The sequence below is a fragment of the Epinephelus lanceolatus genome, chromosome 6 (genome assembly GCF_041903045.1).
Source record: "Epinephelus lanceolatus isolate andai-2023 chromosome 6, ASM4190304v1, whole genome shotgun sequence".
Lineage (NCBI taxonomy): Eukaryota > Metazoa > Chordata > Actinopteri > Perciformes > Serranidae > Epinephelus > Epinephelus lanceolatus.
In genome coordinates this window covers 5,104,393-5,117,192 of record NC_135739.1, presented here as the reverse complement: position 1 = coordinate 5,117,192, position 12,800 = coordinate 5,104,393, and the positions used below count along the sequence as shown (strand labels likewise).

The 12,800-nt window shown below is 44.6% G+C and overlaps 2 protein-coding genes across 5 annotated transcripts in view; both read left to right on the top strand.

The window, feature by feature from the left end:
- paics (phosphoribosylaminoimidazole carboxylase, phosphoribosylaminoimidazole succinocarboxamide synthetase) overlaps window positions 1-12,800 on the top strand; it is a 59,214-nt gene that overhangs the window by 9,316 nt on the left and 37,098 nt on the right. The window lies entirely within an intron of this gene.
- cracd (capping protein inhibiting regulator of actin dynamics) overlaps window positions 1-12,800 on the top strand; it is a 28,783-nt gene that overhangs the window by 13,071 nt on the left and 2,912 nt on the right. Inside the window, exons 1-8 of one of the 4 annotated variants that reach the window (XM_078168511.1) lie at window positions 5,868-5,885; window positions 6,262-6,430; window positions 6,910-7,042; window positions 7,148-7,303; window positions 9,018-9,233; window positions 9,356-11,561; window positions 11,660-11,850; window positions 11,947-12,109. In XM_078168511.1, coding sequence (XP_078024637.1) covers window positions 7,001-7,042; window positions 7,148-7,303; window positions 9,018-9,233; window positions 9,356-11,561; window positions 11,660-11,850; window positions 11,947-12,109 — 2,974 coding nt within the window. In that variant the 5' untranslated portion in view covers window positions 5,868-5,885; window positions 6,262-6,430; window positions 6,910-7,000. The other 3 variants (XM_033621593.2, XM_078168510.1, XM_033621591.2) reach the window with 3 other exon arrangements.

Sequence of the window (12,800 nt, the reverse complement as noted above, 5' to 3'; positions counted from 1 at the left end):
CAAACAGTCACTTTTACCTGGAAAAAAAGACATTAATTAGGATTTCACATGACCATTGCAACAGAAAAGCATTATTTTGGTCACAGATACCACAAAGAATCAGTCATTATCCAGTGCGACACATCTCCTTCACATGAAGTTGATCAGGTTGTTGATTGTGGCCTGTGGAGTGTCGGCCCACTCCTCCCCAACATACTCAGTGGGTGACATGTCTGATGAGTATGCAGGCCATGCAAGAACTGGGATATTTTGCTGTGCATTATCAGGCTGCAACATGAGGTCGTGGTGGAAGCTGAATGCTACAACAATGGGTTGCAGGATTTCTTTACAGTGTCTCTGTGCAGTAAAGAAAATGCACCTGTGTTTGTTGTCCATAGCGTATGCCAGCCCATACCATAACCCCATTGCAACCATGGGCCACTTTGTTCACAGCGTTAACACTCACCCACGCGATGCCACACACGCTTCCTGGAAGAGTGTGAACCAGGATTCATCTTTAAAAAACAGCACGTCTTTTGCCCACTCAAATCGGTATGACGACGAGCTGCTGTCAGGTGAAGACCCTGCTGAAGATGACGAGCTTCCCTGAGACAGTTTCTGATAGTTTGTGCAAAAAAAAAAAGAGTTGTCCAGGTTGCTGGCCTTGACGATTTTGCAGATGAAGACGCTGGTTGTAGAGGTCCTGATCTGGTGTGCTTTCAGGTGGTCGGTCTGCAGTTGTGAGGGGGAACTGCCCACTGGTCCGACAGCCCATTGTTCCGACCATATTAAACCCATTGTTCCAAAGTCCTGTTGTTCTGAAATCATCATGATGCCCTGTGGTTAAGGTCTGGTTAGGTTTAGGCACAAAAACCACTTGGTTAGGGTCAGGAAAAGATCATGGTGTGGGTTAAAATGAAAAAGAAAGTGGCAAACACATAAGCTGTGAGCCTGCTCTGCCTCAAGCCTTTCCCAGCTGATCCAGAGCCGGTCACGGCACACCATCAAGGCAGAAATACGCCCGCCGGGAGCCGTTCAGCACTGCGGACCGTCGGATTAATGGGATGTCGGACCAATGACATGGACCCATTGTGAGGCCAGCTGGACGTACTGCAAAATTCACAAAAACAACATTGGAGAAGGCTTATGATAGTGAAATGAACATTCATATAACTGGCAATGGCATGCTCCGTTAAAACTTGTGACATCTGTGCCATTGTGTGATCAAACTGCACATTTTAGAGTGGCCCTCCGATGCGACTGTCCCAAGACACACTTGTGTATTAATGATCATGATCATGATCATCTTAATATGCCACACCTGTCAGGGGGATGGATTATTTTTGCAAAGGTGCAAGTGCTCACTAACATGTGTTTTAAAAAAAATTGTGAACAAAATTTGAAAGAGAGAAGCCGTTTATGCGCATAGAAAAATTCTTAGATATTTAATTTCAATCCCTGAAAAAAGGGAGCAAAAACCAAAGTGTTGCAATTATATATTTGTTCAGTGAATAATAAGTAAAGTGTTAATTAGGAAGACTTTGATATCATCAGACAGAGCCATGCTCGCTGTTTCCCCCTGTGTTGAGTCTTTATGCTAAGCTAAGCTAACAGGCTGCTAGCTGTAGTGTCATGTTGAACAGACAGAGGAAAACCATGATTTACTCTGCAACAGTTTGACTGTTACTTTGCTGTGAGCTGCTGCATTGTGTGTATTTAATCTTGTAGGTTTGTGAGATACATACAATTCGAAAGCAGGTCTTCTGAGCAGCCCTTTTGTTTGTTTGTTTTTTCCTGCTGCTGGCCAGTTAATTTTCCTCCACCAGATGTGAAATGTTCCCCGATCAGAGAGCTAGAATGAAGAACCAGCAGGGATCTGAGTCCAGACGACCAGGGTCAAAACACACTGCACCACAGGCACACAGGAAGCAAGAGTTAGCCCCAGTGTTGGGTCGGGTGCTGCCGCTGAGTCGTCCACACTGCAGAAAAAAAAGTGTCCTTTCTCGTTTCACGCATGAGTGTGTGAGCGTGCCCGTGGCAGTGCATTATGGGCTTCGTACCAGAGTAGAAACACTGGACGGGCGCTGACGCTGGAAGGGCATTCTGCAGGGAAACAGAACATCAGTGTCGCACAATAATATCAGCCACTGCACTTAGACAAACAAAGATTGGGTCTGACTGAATATTAAGCATCTGTAAAAACATACATTTCTCAATTTAAAATAAACACTGAATTTTGTGAATAATAAGCAAAACAGTAGACAGAGCCTCACGATATGTAAAACCTGCACAGACTCTTAAATATAAAATTAATGTATATTTATATTGTGTTTTTTTGAAAGAGAATTAAATATGTAAAGAGCAATTCCATAAAGAATTTACATTTTTCTCAGGCCCTTCCCACTGAAAACATAAAGCTGGCACATTTATAGTTAATCTGCCTTCATCTCCACCCTGAAGTTAACATCAAGGTCCGAAATATGAAGTGATAATCATGAAAAGGAAGAAAATTAAAAGGGACAATACCACAATACTACAAGAGGATAAAAAAGAAATAAGGCAAAGATTAAAAATGAAAGTGACATTTCATTAAAGCAGCACAAAGACTGAACTGGAGGATTACCCACCCAAAATGTATTGTTATTATTTTAGAGCAAACAAAATCAATTAATCAAAAGGAGAATTCATCGAAAATGAACTCAATGGCTAACCGTGACCTCATGTATAACCACAGCCAAGAGAGCTATTTTAAAGAAATAGTTTGGGGAAAATACCTTTATTTCAGGAAATACATTTGATCAGTTTCCAGGTATTAAAAAGTATGGAAAATGAAAAATAAAGTATGGAAAAATATTTATGTTTCCAGACTATTACCACTGTTCTAAACACCAACGTCTCGTTACTGCATCACTTGCACCCAGAGTCCCAACATTTTTGCCTCAGCCCAGACATTGAACTTACCTGAGTTTTTATTTGCATGCCATTATGGTACTTGGCTACAATCACCTATTAAGAATAATTAAATATGATGTGAAATATGATACACTGATATATTTACTCAGATGGCGCATATTCTCTGGAAAAAAACAAAACAAAACAAAAACGCAGAGAAGTCTGGAAATTAGGGTATGGAAAAGTATGGAATTTTGAAATTCCAGATGTGTAGGAACCCTGTTATTTATTTTTTTTTTTTTTCTTGTCAGGGTTAGATGAGAAGATTAACGCCACTCTCAAATCTGTTCAGTTCAATATGAAGCCACTGTCTGCAGTCTGTTAAAGCTGCTCGCCTTGGTTGAAAAGGCAGCGCTAAAGTGCCCTCTTGAGTGGCGAAAATGAGAGGATGTGCCCTTTTGGCTGCCCTCTTGAGTGATCAAAACGAGACGATGTTCCCTATGTCGCCATACATGACACACTAGCTTCTTGCACACCAGTGGGCCCATGTCATGCAGTAGGTGCCCTTTTTTCCTTTTTGCTGCTGTCCTTCAAACATCCTGAGTCCGTCACTGAACGTTAATGTTTCAGAGGCTACGCTACAGTAGGCAAACGTTAGCCATTAGCAACTGGATGTTGGAGTTTTCTTAGAACCATATGAAAATGGTACAATTATGAGTTTTTATCTCTGGTGGAATTCACTTACATTTTAGTGTGCCATCAGCTTATTAATAGCATTTTAACCTAAACAAAGAAAAGCGTAAAATTTCCAGAAAGGTAAGTGTTGCTTTAACTTAGACTAGAAGCAAGAAAACAGCCTGGCTCCGTCCAAAAATAAGTCAGTCTGCCTGCCGGCACTTCTAAATGTTATGAACAAACCGTAATCTGTACAAAACTGGAATCTCCACATAAAACATGTTGAATTTACACTTCCATTTTGGATTCCACAAACAAGATATAAGATACTAATTATTTAGCATTAAAGATGCTGGTAGGCAGATGTTGTTACCTTTGGACAGAATCAGGCTAGCAGTTTCCATTTGTTTCCAGTCTTTATGCTAAGCTAAGCTAAGCTAACCAGCTGCTGGCTGTATTCAGACATGAGGGTGGTATCAATCTTCTCAGCTGACGCTCAGTGAGAAAATAAGTGTATTTCTCAAAATGTTAGACTATTGCAGTTAAAACAAGAGAAATAGGAGAGTTAAAATCAAGGAGATAAAAATACAAGAACAGTCAAGAAGTGCAGCTGGAAGGAGGAAGGGCTCATAAGATGTTAAAGTCATCTCATACAGGGTGTCTACAGGTCCTTAAGAAGTCTTAAAATATCTTAAATTCATTTCTATATTAAAAAAGGCCTTAAAAGTCATTAAATATTCTTAAATTATCCACCTTTTACATTCTTTTTTTATCAAAATCCGTCAAGCTCTCCTGTGTGAAAATCCTAATCTCTGATGTTACAAATCTTTTAACCCACCACTAAACCTAATACTTAATACTTACTCTAACTCACTGTAATAACAATAATCCTACATTAAACCTATGTTCTGCACAGCACCACATACTTACACTTCATATTTTATACTTACCTGCAATGAATATGAATAGTCCAAATAAAAATAATCTTGAAAAGGTTGTAAAAAGCCTTAAATACCTCTATTCACCCTGTCATAATACACATTACAGAGAACATAACGTTGTCTCCAAATATTCTCCAGGAAGATCCAAACATGACTGTGGTTGCAAAATGAGCTGCTGCATCTGTCACAGCTGTATTTGACCCTTTACCCCAGATATGATTTTGCCATTGTGGAGATACAGGGTTTGTGTGTGTGTGACGACATCACAAATATGTGGTGATATACTGTAGTCTTTGGATGAGACAGCTGATCTCTACTGATAGTTTGATGTAGTTGATATGGTCATGAGTTATGGGTTACACATTCAGCCTCAGAGGATAAAAGCCGTCCCCTCCAGTTAAAGCTGGGCAGTGTCTGTTTTATATGAAGCAGCACAAAGACGGAATAAAAACAAAAACCTCCCACATCCTCCATAAATTCATATGTTTGTGAGTATATATAGCACGTAGCACTTAAACTCTCCCACGCTAAAATAAAGACACACTTCAGACTGGAGGATCTACGTGGGGAAATTAGTTTACTGGTTCATTTCCCATGATGCCTCTGGTACAGTGAGCAGCACGCAGGGTGAAATCCCACACCAGTTGCTACTTATAGCTCTGAAAGGGATACCCACCGAGCCCTGAGAACGCCTGTCTGCACAGCGGTGTAGAGTAGCTTTGTAGCTCTGTAACCTCACCCACTTAGTTCATCCAGTAGACCTCCAGAAGTACACAGAGACTCAGACAAAAACAAAACACACAGCCGGACTGACGTATGCAGGAACACAAAGCAGCGCTGAGAAAACACAGAGAAAACGACCACTCGCACATTTAATTAGGCTAAACTCTATCTGTTTACATTTCCAAATGACATCATGTCAACAGATCTCATCTTTGGGATCCTGAGGACAGATCAGAACCATGTTGTTCCCTTTGCACATGGGAAGGTTTAGCTTATGAGTTTATGACTTTCTGGCATGAAAGACGAGGAGGAAATAAAGATATCAAGCAAAAGTCCAAAAGTTAGTTTCATACGTTGGTTTTATGACAACTGCTGTTTTATTACGTAGGTCAGGAGATGATTTTTTGCAGCACGTTGCTCCTTTGTTTTACTGTTCCGTGTAACGTGATGTGGAAAGGATTGCCTCACTGGCTGATGGATTTGGGAATCTTCCAGAGCGATTAGTGGTAATGTGTGTCGTTAAGTAATAACGAAAGTTTACTTCCTTACGTTTTGCTTCAGATAAGGCATGCGTGGATCTTGTAGAGTTGTTATCTGCTGAAATACTGCAGGTCAAATGTGATATGAGTCACACATATGACTTCTCGGAGCCATGTGGACAGCCAGGATGTCACTGTGAGTTTACACTGCTTCGCTTTCTCTCAGGACCAATCATGGATTTCAGTCAGTATTTCAGGGATTTGTTCACCATTTCTTTAAAGCTGCTACGACTGTGAGTTCTCCGTTTCTCTGCGTGGTGTTTGTCTTTCCCACTTCCTTTTTAAACACGAGTAAGTATGAACCAAAGAGCCAAGGTTTTCTTCTCATCCCATCTGCTATTTTGATTTATTTTCTTTAAATTCAATCAATTGCATTTCATTATCTACACACACACACACACACACGTACAGAAACACGCCCATAGGCACCATCCTGCCCGAGGGCGAGATATAAAGATTGATGATCTGATTGCACGTTGCTATGGTTGTCATCTATTTTCTTTTGCCAACAGAGAGAAAGCGACAGGGCAAATTCCAGCCCTTCAGACGACTCTTTGGGAAGAAGAAGAAGAGGGAGGCGAAGGGGGGCTTTGATGGAGCAGAGCTAAAGGCGAGTTTCTCGACTGGGGAAGTGTGCAACGGAGTTGTGTCTGAGGATGAGGAGTCCAATCAAAATCTGAGGTAACTACACAGATACAGTTTCATTTTCACACCTATTTGTCTGAGTTATACATAATGAAACTGAGCCGGTGCTCTTGTCATTTTATTATTGCTGATAAAAGCTGCAGCCGCAGGTTTTTATGAACAGTTTAGGGCCTTTGCTGCCTTTAACAAAGCAGATTTTATCCAAGAAACAATTTCTTATCAGATTTCATTCACTTCCAGAAAAAATGAAAGTCTATCCGCACACTCTCATGAACGCTGCAAGTTGTGGTTGCACAATCTGTGGGGCAAAAGGGTGAGGCTCTGCTCAAACACAGCTTCTAAAAGGCTCAACACCATTTCAGCCTTTAATTGATGTGCTGAAACCGCTGGCGTGTAAAGAGGTCATTCATTTCTTTGTGTAAAATGATTTACGGCGAGCCCGCTCATGATAAATGAATGAAAGACTGGCAGTAATGACACACTGCAGCACTGAAGACGCTCTTATTCTCCTGCAGGGAGCTGAATCCCATCGGATCTCGAGCCCTCTCACACGACAGCATCTTCATCCCAGAGGAGCCGGCGGCAGAGCCCGGCCTAGATCACAGCATGTCCCAGGAAAACGTCTCGGATAAAGTCAGGAATCTGCAGGTGGGCCTTGTAGCAGTGTGTGTGTGTGTGTGTGTGCAATCAGTTGCTGAGCAGTTATCTTTTGTCTACATGCATAACGTGTCACCTCTTCTGTTGGTGGAACAGAGGCAGATAGCACAAGGTATCAAATTTGGCCAGAGGCCTCCCTCTCTGAGGAAAAGTGAAGGAGATGAGGGGAGTTCAGATGAGGAAGAGGTTCCCCGGAGTCCTCTGAAGGTTTTGGCCCAGGTAGAAGCTGAGCCAGCAAACACAGAGCCAAAGGTAACGACTGTCTGTACTGTAGAAAGACTCAAATAACTTGAAATTGGTGCTACATGACCAGAAGAAAGGGCTGTGGCATTTGCTTTAGCTCACATCTACAACTACCAGAATGCACTGTGCTAGACTGGACTAATTAATTGACACGGTAAACAATATGGCTGGTAGCAAACAATCTCAAATTACAGTTAAACAGTAAGCTTAAGTATACGCAGGAAGGCAATCCAGGCACTCCAAAAATAAAGAACACAAGGAAGGAAGTATTTAAAAGCCTTTATTGTAGTCGCTTTTTTACAGCCCCAACAAAGACGTGCAGTGGTTGAATCATGTCGGCTCTTTTAATGATTTAGCCACAACAATAAAGGCTTTTAATATTCCTTCCTTGTTTTCTATATATATGGAGCACCTGAATTGCCTTCCTGCGTATCCTGTTGTTTCCATTTTCCACAAGCACCTGACACATGGTTTTGATTAACGTCTGAAAACATTATATTTGATCAGCACTGCTTGGTTTTACAGTTTGATCGGAGTTTGAGAGAGAGGAGCGGGTTTCTCTCTTGATCCACTTCTCACTAAACTCCTCGTGTCCGTGGTGGTGCGCATACGCAAGTGCAAACTGTTGTTAAAGTAACACATCTACAGCCAGTGAAAATCTGCCGGATGACGCGAAACGTCATCTAGCTCAACCAAGGAACTGTGCGCCGGAAAGTTGGAGGGAAGTTTACCAGTTCGTTTACAAACACTACTCACGTTGCTGTGACACGAAGTGGGTTGAAAATGGGCAGAGAATCTCTTTAACTTAATTTAATGACAGCTTTACACTTCAAAATCTGTTTACAGGTGTTGGGAAGCTTTTTGTGGCTGCAGAGGGAGTAGCGCAAAAGTGTCCTCAAGTGATGTCACATGAGTCAGTTGGAGCTAAACTATGAATCTGAAAACAAAAAAATCTGAGGATGTGGAGTTATGACGTTTGCCAGACCTCTCTGCTCCTCATCTCTGCATAAGGCTAGCGGCTTAAAGCATTAGCTGCTACTAGCATAATACAGCCGAATCTTTGAGTCTGCAGCATTATCACGCCAGTTTGCGTCTGTGGTACGCTGAGTAGGCGGAGTCTGCACACCATTTAAAGGCATCTCCGGCAGCATATACACCTGATGCTTTGTTTAATCATTCAATATTGCGATTACAGTCTTTGCCCTAAATAGGGATGTACAGTGCTTTGCTATGCTATTACAACTCAATGAGAGCAGCCATCAGGTGATTACTGGCATATTTTATTCTCTGTGGCATCATTATCTTGTCTACAACTAATGACACAATAAGCTTTGATCGCTCTGACAGATCCATATTTTGATTATTAGTGCCACCGCCTCCTGCCGAAAAAATGTTTTCACCTCCGTTTAAGAGATATGCTCCTCCCACGTGCTCGTCATTACCTCTTACTGGATTCTGCCCGGCTGAAGGAAAAGGAGCGCACCCTCTGATTGAACTGTAGGCCATCACAGTTGCATTATGGTTAATGTAGGCGCCAGGTTTTGGCAAGAAAGCAGAATGTGTGGGATAAAAAAGGGCAGTCGCTGTTGTTCTGCAGCATTGATTCTGATCCTTTCCATTGTGAGTCAGACAGTGTTATAGGAGTGCAATGCTATTTTGGTGCAGCACTCTTAGATTGGATGTGTTTCAGTTTTTAATAAATTCTGTGTTACTGTGACCAAAGCAGGTCCAGGGGGCTCAACAAGCCGGACCACACACCACCCCAGTGAAGTCACCGAGGTCCAAACGAGTTCTTCCGCCCACTGGTACGATCGAGTCCATCAATCTGGACGCTGTTCCACAGTCTGTTCCTCGTTTGGACAACACCGCTGCCAAACATAAACTGTCCGTCAAACCCAAAAACCAGAGGGTTTCACGCAAACACCGGCGATTTACACAGGTGAGCCAAACTATGAGTCACCTCAAATGCATGCTTTTAGTATGTTTTTATTTATTTGTGTCATTTCCCACCATTTGTTGTGGTTAATAAAATATGAACTCATCATATTTCCACTTTTCTAGGACCTCCGAGAGGTTTCTATTCCTGGTGTGGTGCGAGAGGACATCGAGGCAGCAGGCGTCTCCACAGACGAGCAGCGCAGAGCATCTGTTGAGTCCCTAGAAAGCTTCAAGAAGCAGAGACTCCATGAGGAGGAGAGACAGGAGACGAGGAGGAGGAGGGAGCTGGAGGAGCAGAGGCTCAAACAGGAGGAAGAGGAAAGGAGGAAGAGAGCAGCAGAGGAACTGAGGCTGCGTGAACTGGAGGAGGAGAGGTGTCGTAAACGGCAGGAGGAGGAGGAACGAAGGCTTAGAGAAGAGGCAGAAAGAAGGAGGAGGGAGGAAGAAGAAAGGATGTGGCGGGAGGAGGAAGAGCGCATCCGAAGGGAGGAGGAAGAAAGGAGGATGCGAGAGGAGCAGGAGCGCCGACAGCGTGAGGAGGAGGAGAGGAGACGACTGGAAGAGCAGAGAAGGAAAAAGGAGGAGGAGGAAGAAGCGAGGAGGCAGCAGGAGCTTGAGGCCGAAAGGAAGAGGAAGCAGAGAGAGGAAGAAGAGGAAAGGAAGAAGAGGGAGGAAGCAGACAGGCTGAGGTTGCAGGAGATTGAAGAAAAGAAAAAAGCAGAAGCAGAGGAGCAGAGGAGGGCTGAGGAGCTGCGCTGGAGGGAGATGGAGGAGAGACAGAAGCCTTTCTCTTTCAAAGTTTCATCTGGGGAAAAACAGATTTTGTTCCAGAAGGTCAACCTGATGCCTGTTACGCCGGCCTCCAGCCACCAGAGCGGTGCTGTGGCTGAACAAAGAGAGAGCACTAAGGCTTCCTCCTCTGAAGTACCAGACTCCCCCAACCTGCCAACATCTCCATATGTCCCCCACACAGCCATCCTAGTGACAGGCGCCCAGCTCTGTGGGACAGCTGTCAATTTAGACCAGATCAAGGACACCGCCTGCAAGTCTCTGCTGGGTTTGGGAGAGGACAGAAAGGCACAGGGAACACCGCCGACCAAGAGCAAGACTTCCCCGGACCGCAAGTCTGGCAAAACCAAATCACTCAACGAGTCCGCGCTTTCTACAGACCAATCCGTCCTGGCAGAATGGGCGAGCATCAGATCGAAGATATTCAAGGGGGTAGAAGAGGGGAAATACGACGAGTACCCTGACCCGAGTAAGACCCACCCTCAGCCCAGCAGCGAGGAGCCGCCTGCGTTCTCCCACACCAACCTCAGGAAGACCATGTCTGCCAGCGCCAAGTTCTCCATCACTCCTGCGAAGAAGAAGTTTGGAGATTCAAACAGGAACTCTGAGGTGTTTGTCACAGATGATAAGGACGCAGGAGAGGAAGTTACTCCGTCCGATAGCCCCACCGCCGCCTCCCCAGCTCCAACCAGTAAACCTCAGAACAGGACGAGTAAATCCGTCCGCATCGTAGAAAGAGGGTCAGAGGAGTGTATGTTTGCCAAAGACCTCCCCTCTTTCCTGGTTCCCAGCCCTGGAGCCAAACCTGAAGGGCTAGAGGTGAAGAGCAGGGCTCAGAGTGAGACGGCGGTGTCTGACAGTAGAGAGGAGGGAGAGGATCGAGGCCAGGACGGTGAGGACAAGCCCTCGCCTTTTGGCATAAAGCTGAGGAGGACCAACTACTCCCTCCGCTTTCACGGCGAACAGTCCACTGAGAAACGGAAGAAACGATACAGTGCCGGGGACAGCTTTGACGGCGTTCCTTCACCTCTCACCCCCATTGAGCCAGACTCTGACACTTCCTCTGTCTTTTCTGACAAATCTGCAAGTCCCACATCGCCTCAGAGAGAAGGCGCGGTGGGCAAGTACCTGCATGCAGCCGCCTCCCCCGCCATCCCTCGGGCTAAACCTGCTAAGTCTGCCAGCCCGACTGCACACAGTGAGGCTGACAAAGTGCTCTCCAAGCCTCCGCTCTACCGAAGACCAACCACGTCACCCAAACCCAGTGGAGCAGTGTCCACACCTCCCCCATCGCCGCTACCTAAAGTGGTCCACGGGCCTCCCAGTGATGCTGGGATCCAGAGGACAGGCGCAGCAGAGTCATCCAGCCAGGAGCCAACAAGCAGGTGCGAGGAACCTTCAGCTGTGGCCCAGTTACACCGGAGCAGCCAGGGTCAGGTCCAAGGGGACGAGGAGCCGAAGGAGAAGAGATCCTTCTTCCCCTCCATCAACATCCCCTGGAGAGAGAAGGCGGACAGAAAGACGGAGCTCATCAAGAGAGGTCAGTGTTACTGTGATCAGTCACTATGCTGTTATTGCTGATCAGGAGTCTGTATGTTTGCCCTACTAATACGTCAATATGACTGTGTTCCCCTGCAGAAAAACCCTCACTACAGAGCAGGCACTCCCTGGACAGTGCAAGGGTCCAGGAGAAGGAGGCTGGGCCCTTATGGATCACACTGGCTCTGCAGAAGCAGAAGGGCTTCAGGGAGCAGCAGCAGAACCGAGAGGACCGTCGCAGCCAAAGAGAGGCCAAACTAGCTGAAAAGCAAGCTCGAGACAGAGACAGTGTATGTGCTCCAGACTGCCTCTGTTACACACTTTATATTTCTTCTGACATTCACATAATCTGGCAGTACTCATACAGTCGTTTATCTCTTCTGCAGGTTACGCTGGTAAGCCCCACAGAGAGCAAAGGAAGCGGGAGCACCAGTCCTTCTTCTAAACCTCAGACTCCAGAGGAGCCCAAGAGACCTGACAGCCTCCTGGGACGATTTGAGCGCCGAGAGCACCTGAAAAAATCCAACACTTTACCCAGCTCGGTCACTGGTAAGAACCTGCACGTCTAAACATGATAAAACCATATATAGCTGAAATGGTTATTTGATTTGAGTGACTTTGATTATCTTCATTTAGTAAAAGAACACTTCACCTGCTAAATGATCATTTGTGTATCCATTAAACACCCTGTGGTCACGTTATTTGTGAAGAAAACTTTGTCTCGTTAGCAAAACTTTATCAAAACATCCATTTACAATCTCTCACACAGCTCATGCAGCACAATCCAAGTCTCACTGATCCAGTCATATGCTCAGTACTTCCCAAACACATGCAAACATGATTTAAACACTTCCGCTTTCGAGTATCGGGGCCTGAGTACGCACTTTCATATAAGCACTGCTTGGGCTGACTTCAAATGCACTTGAGCGCCCAGGCATGCAACCCAGCTGTGCATGAGACTGTACTGACGTGTTTGCAATTGTAATCGCACTTGTTTGGGAAGCATTGAGCATATGAGAGGATAAATAAGACTTTGGTTATACTACATGAGTTGTGTGAAAGTTTGTAAACAAATGTTTTGATATAATTCTTCATTCGTTAACCGCTGTCACTGATTACTTCAATTCATGAAGAAATGTTTGCCTTTTTTGTAGTCTTCATTTACTGAGGAGGCATATGAGAAACAAATTCACAGATTCAAGATGACACAGGGTGTATAATTGATACAATACAATGATAA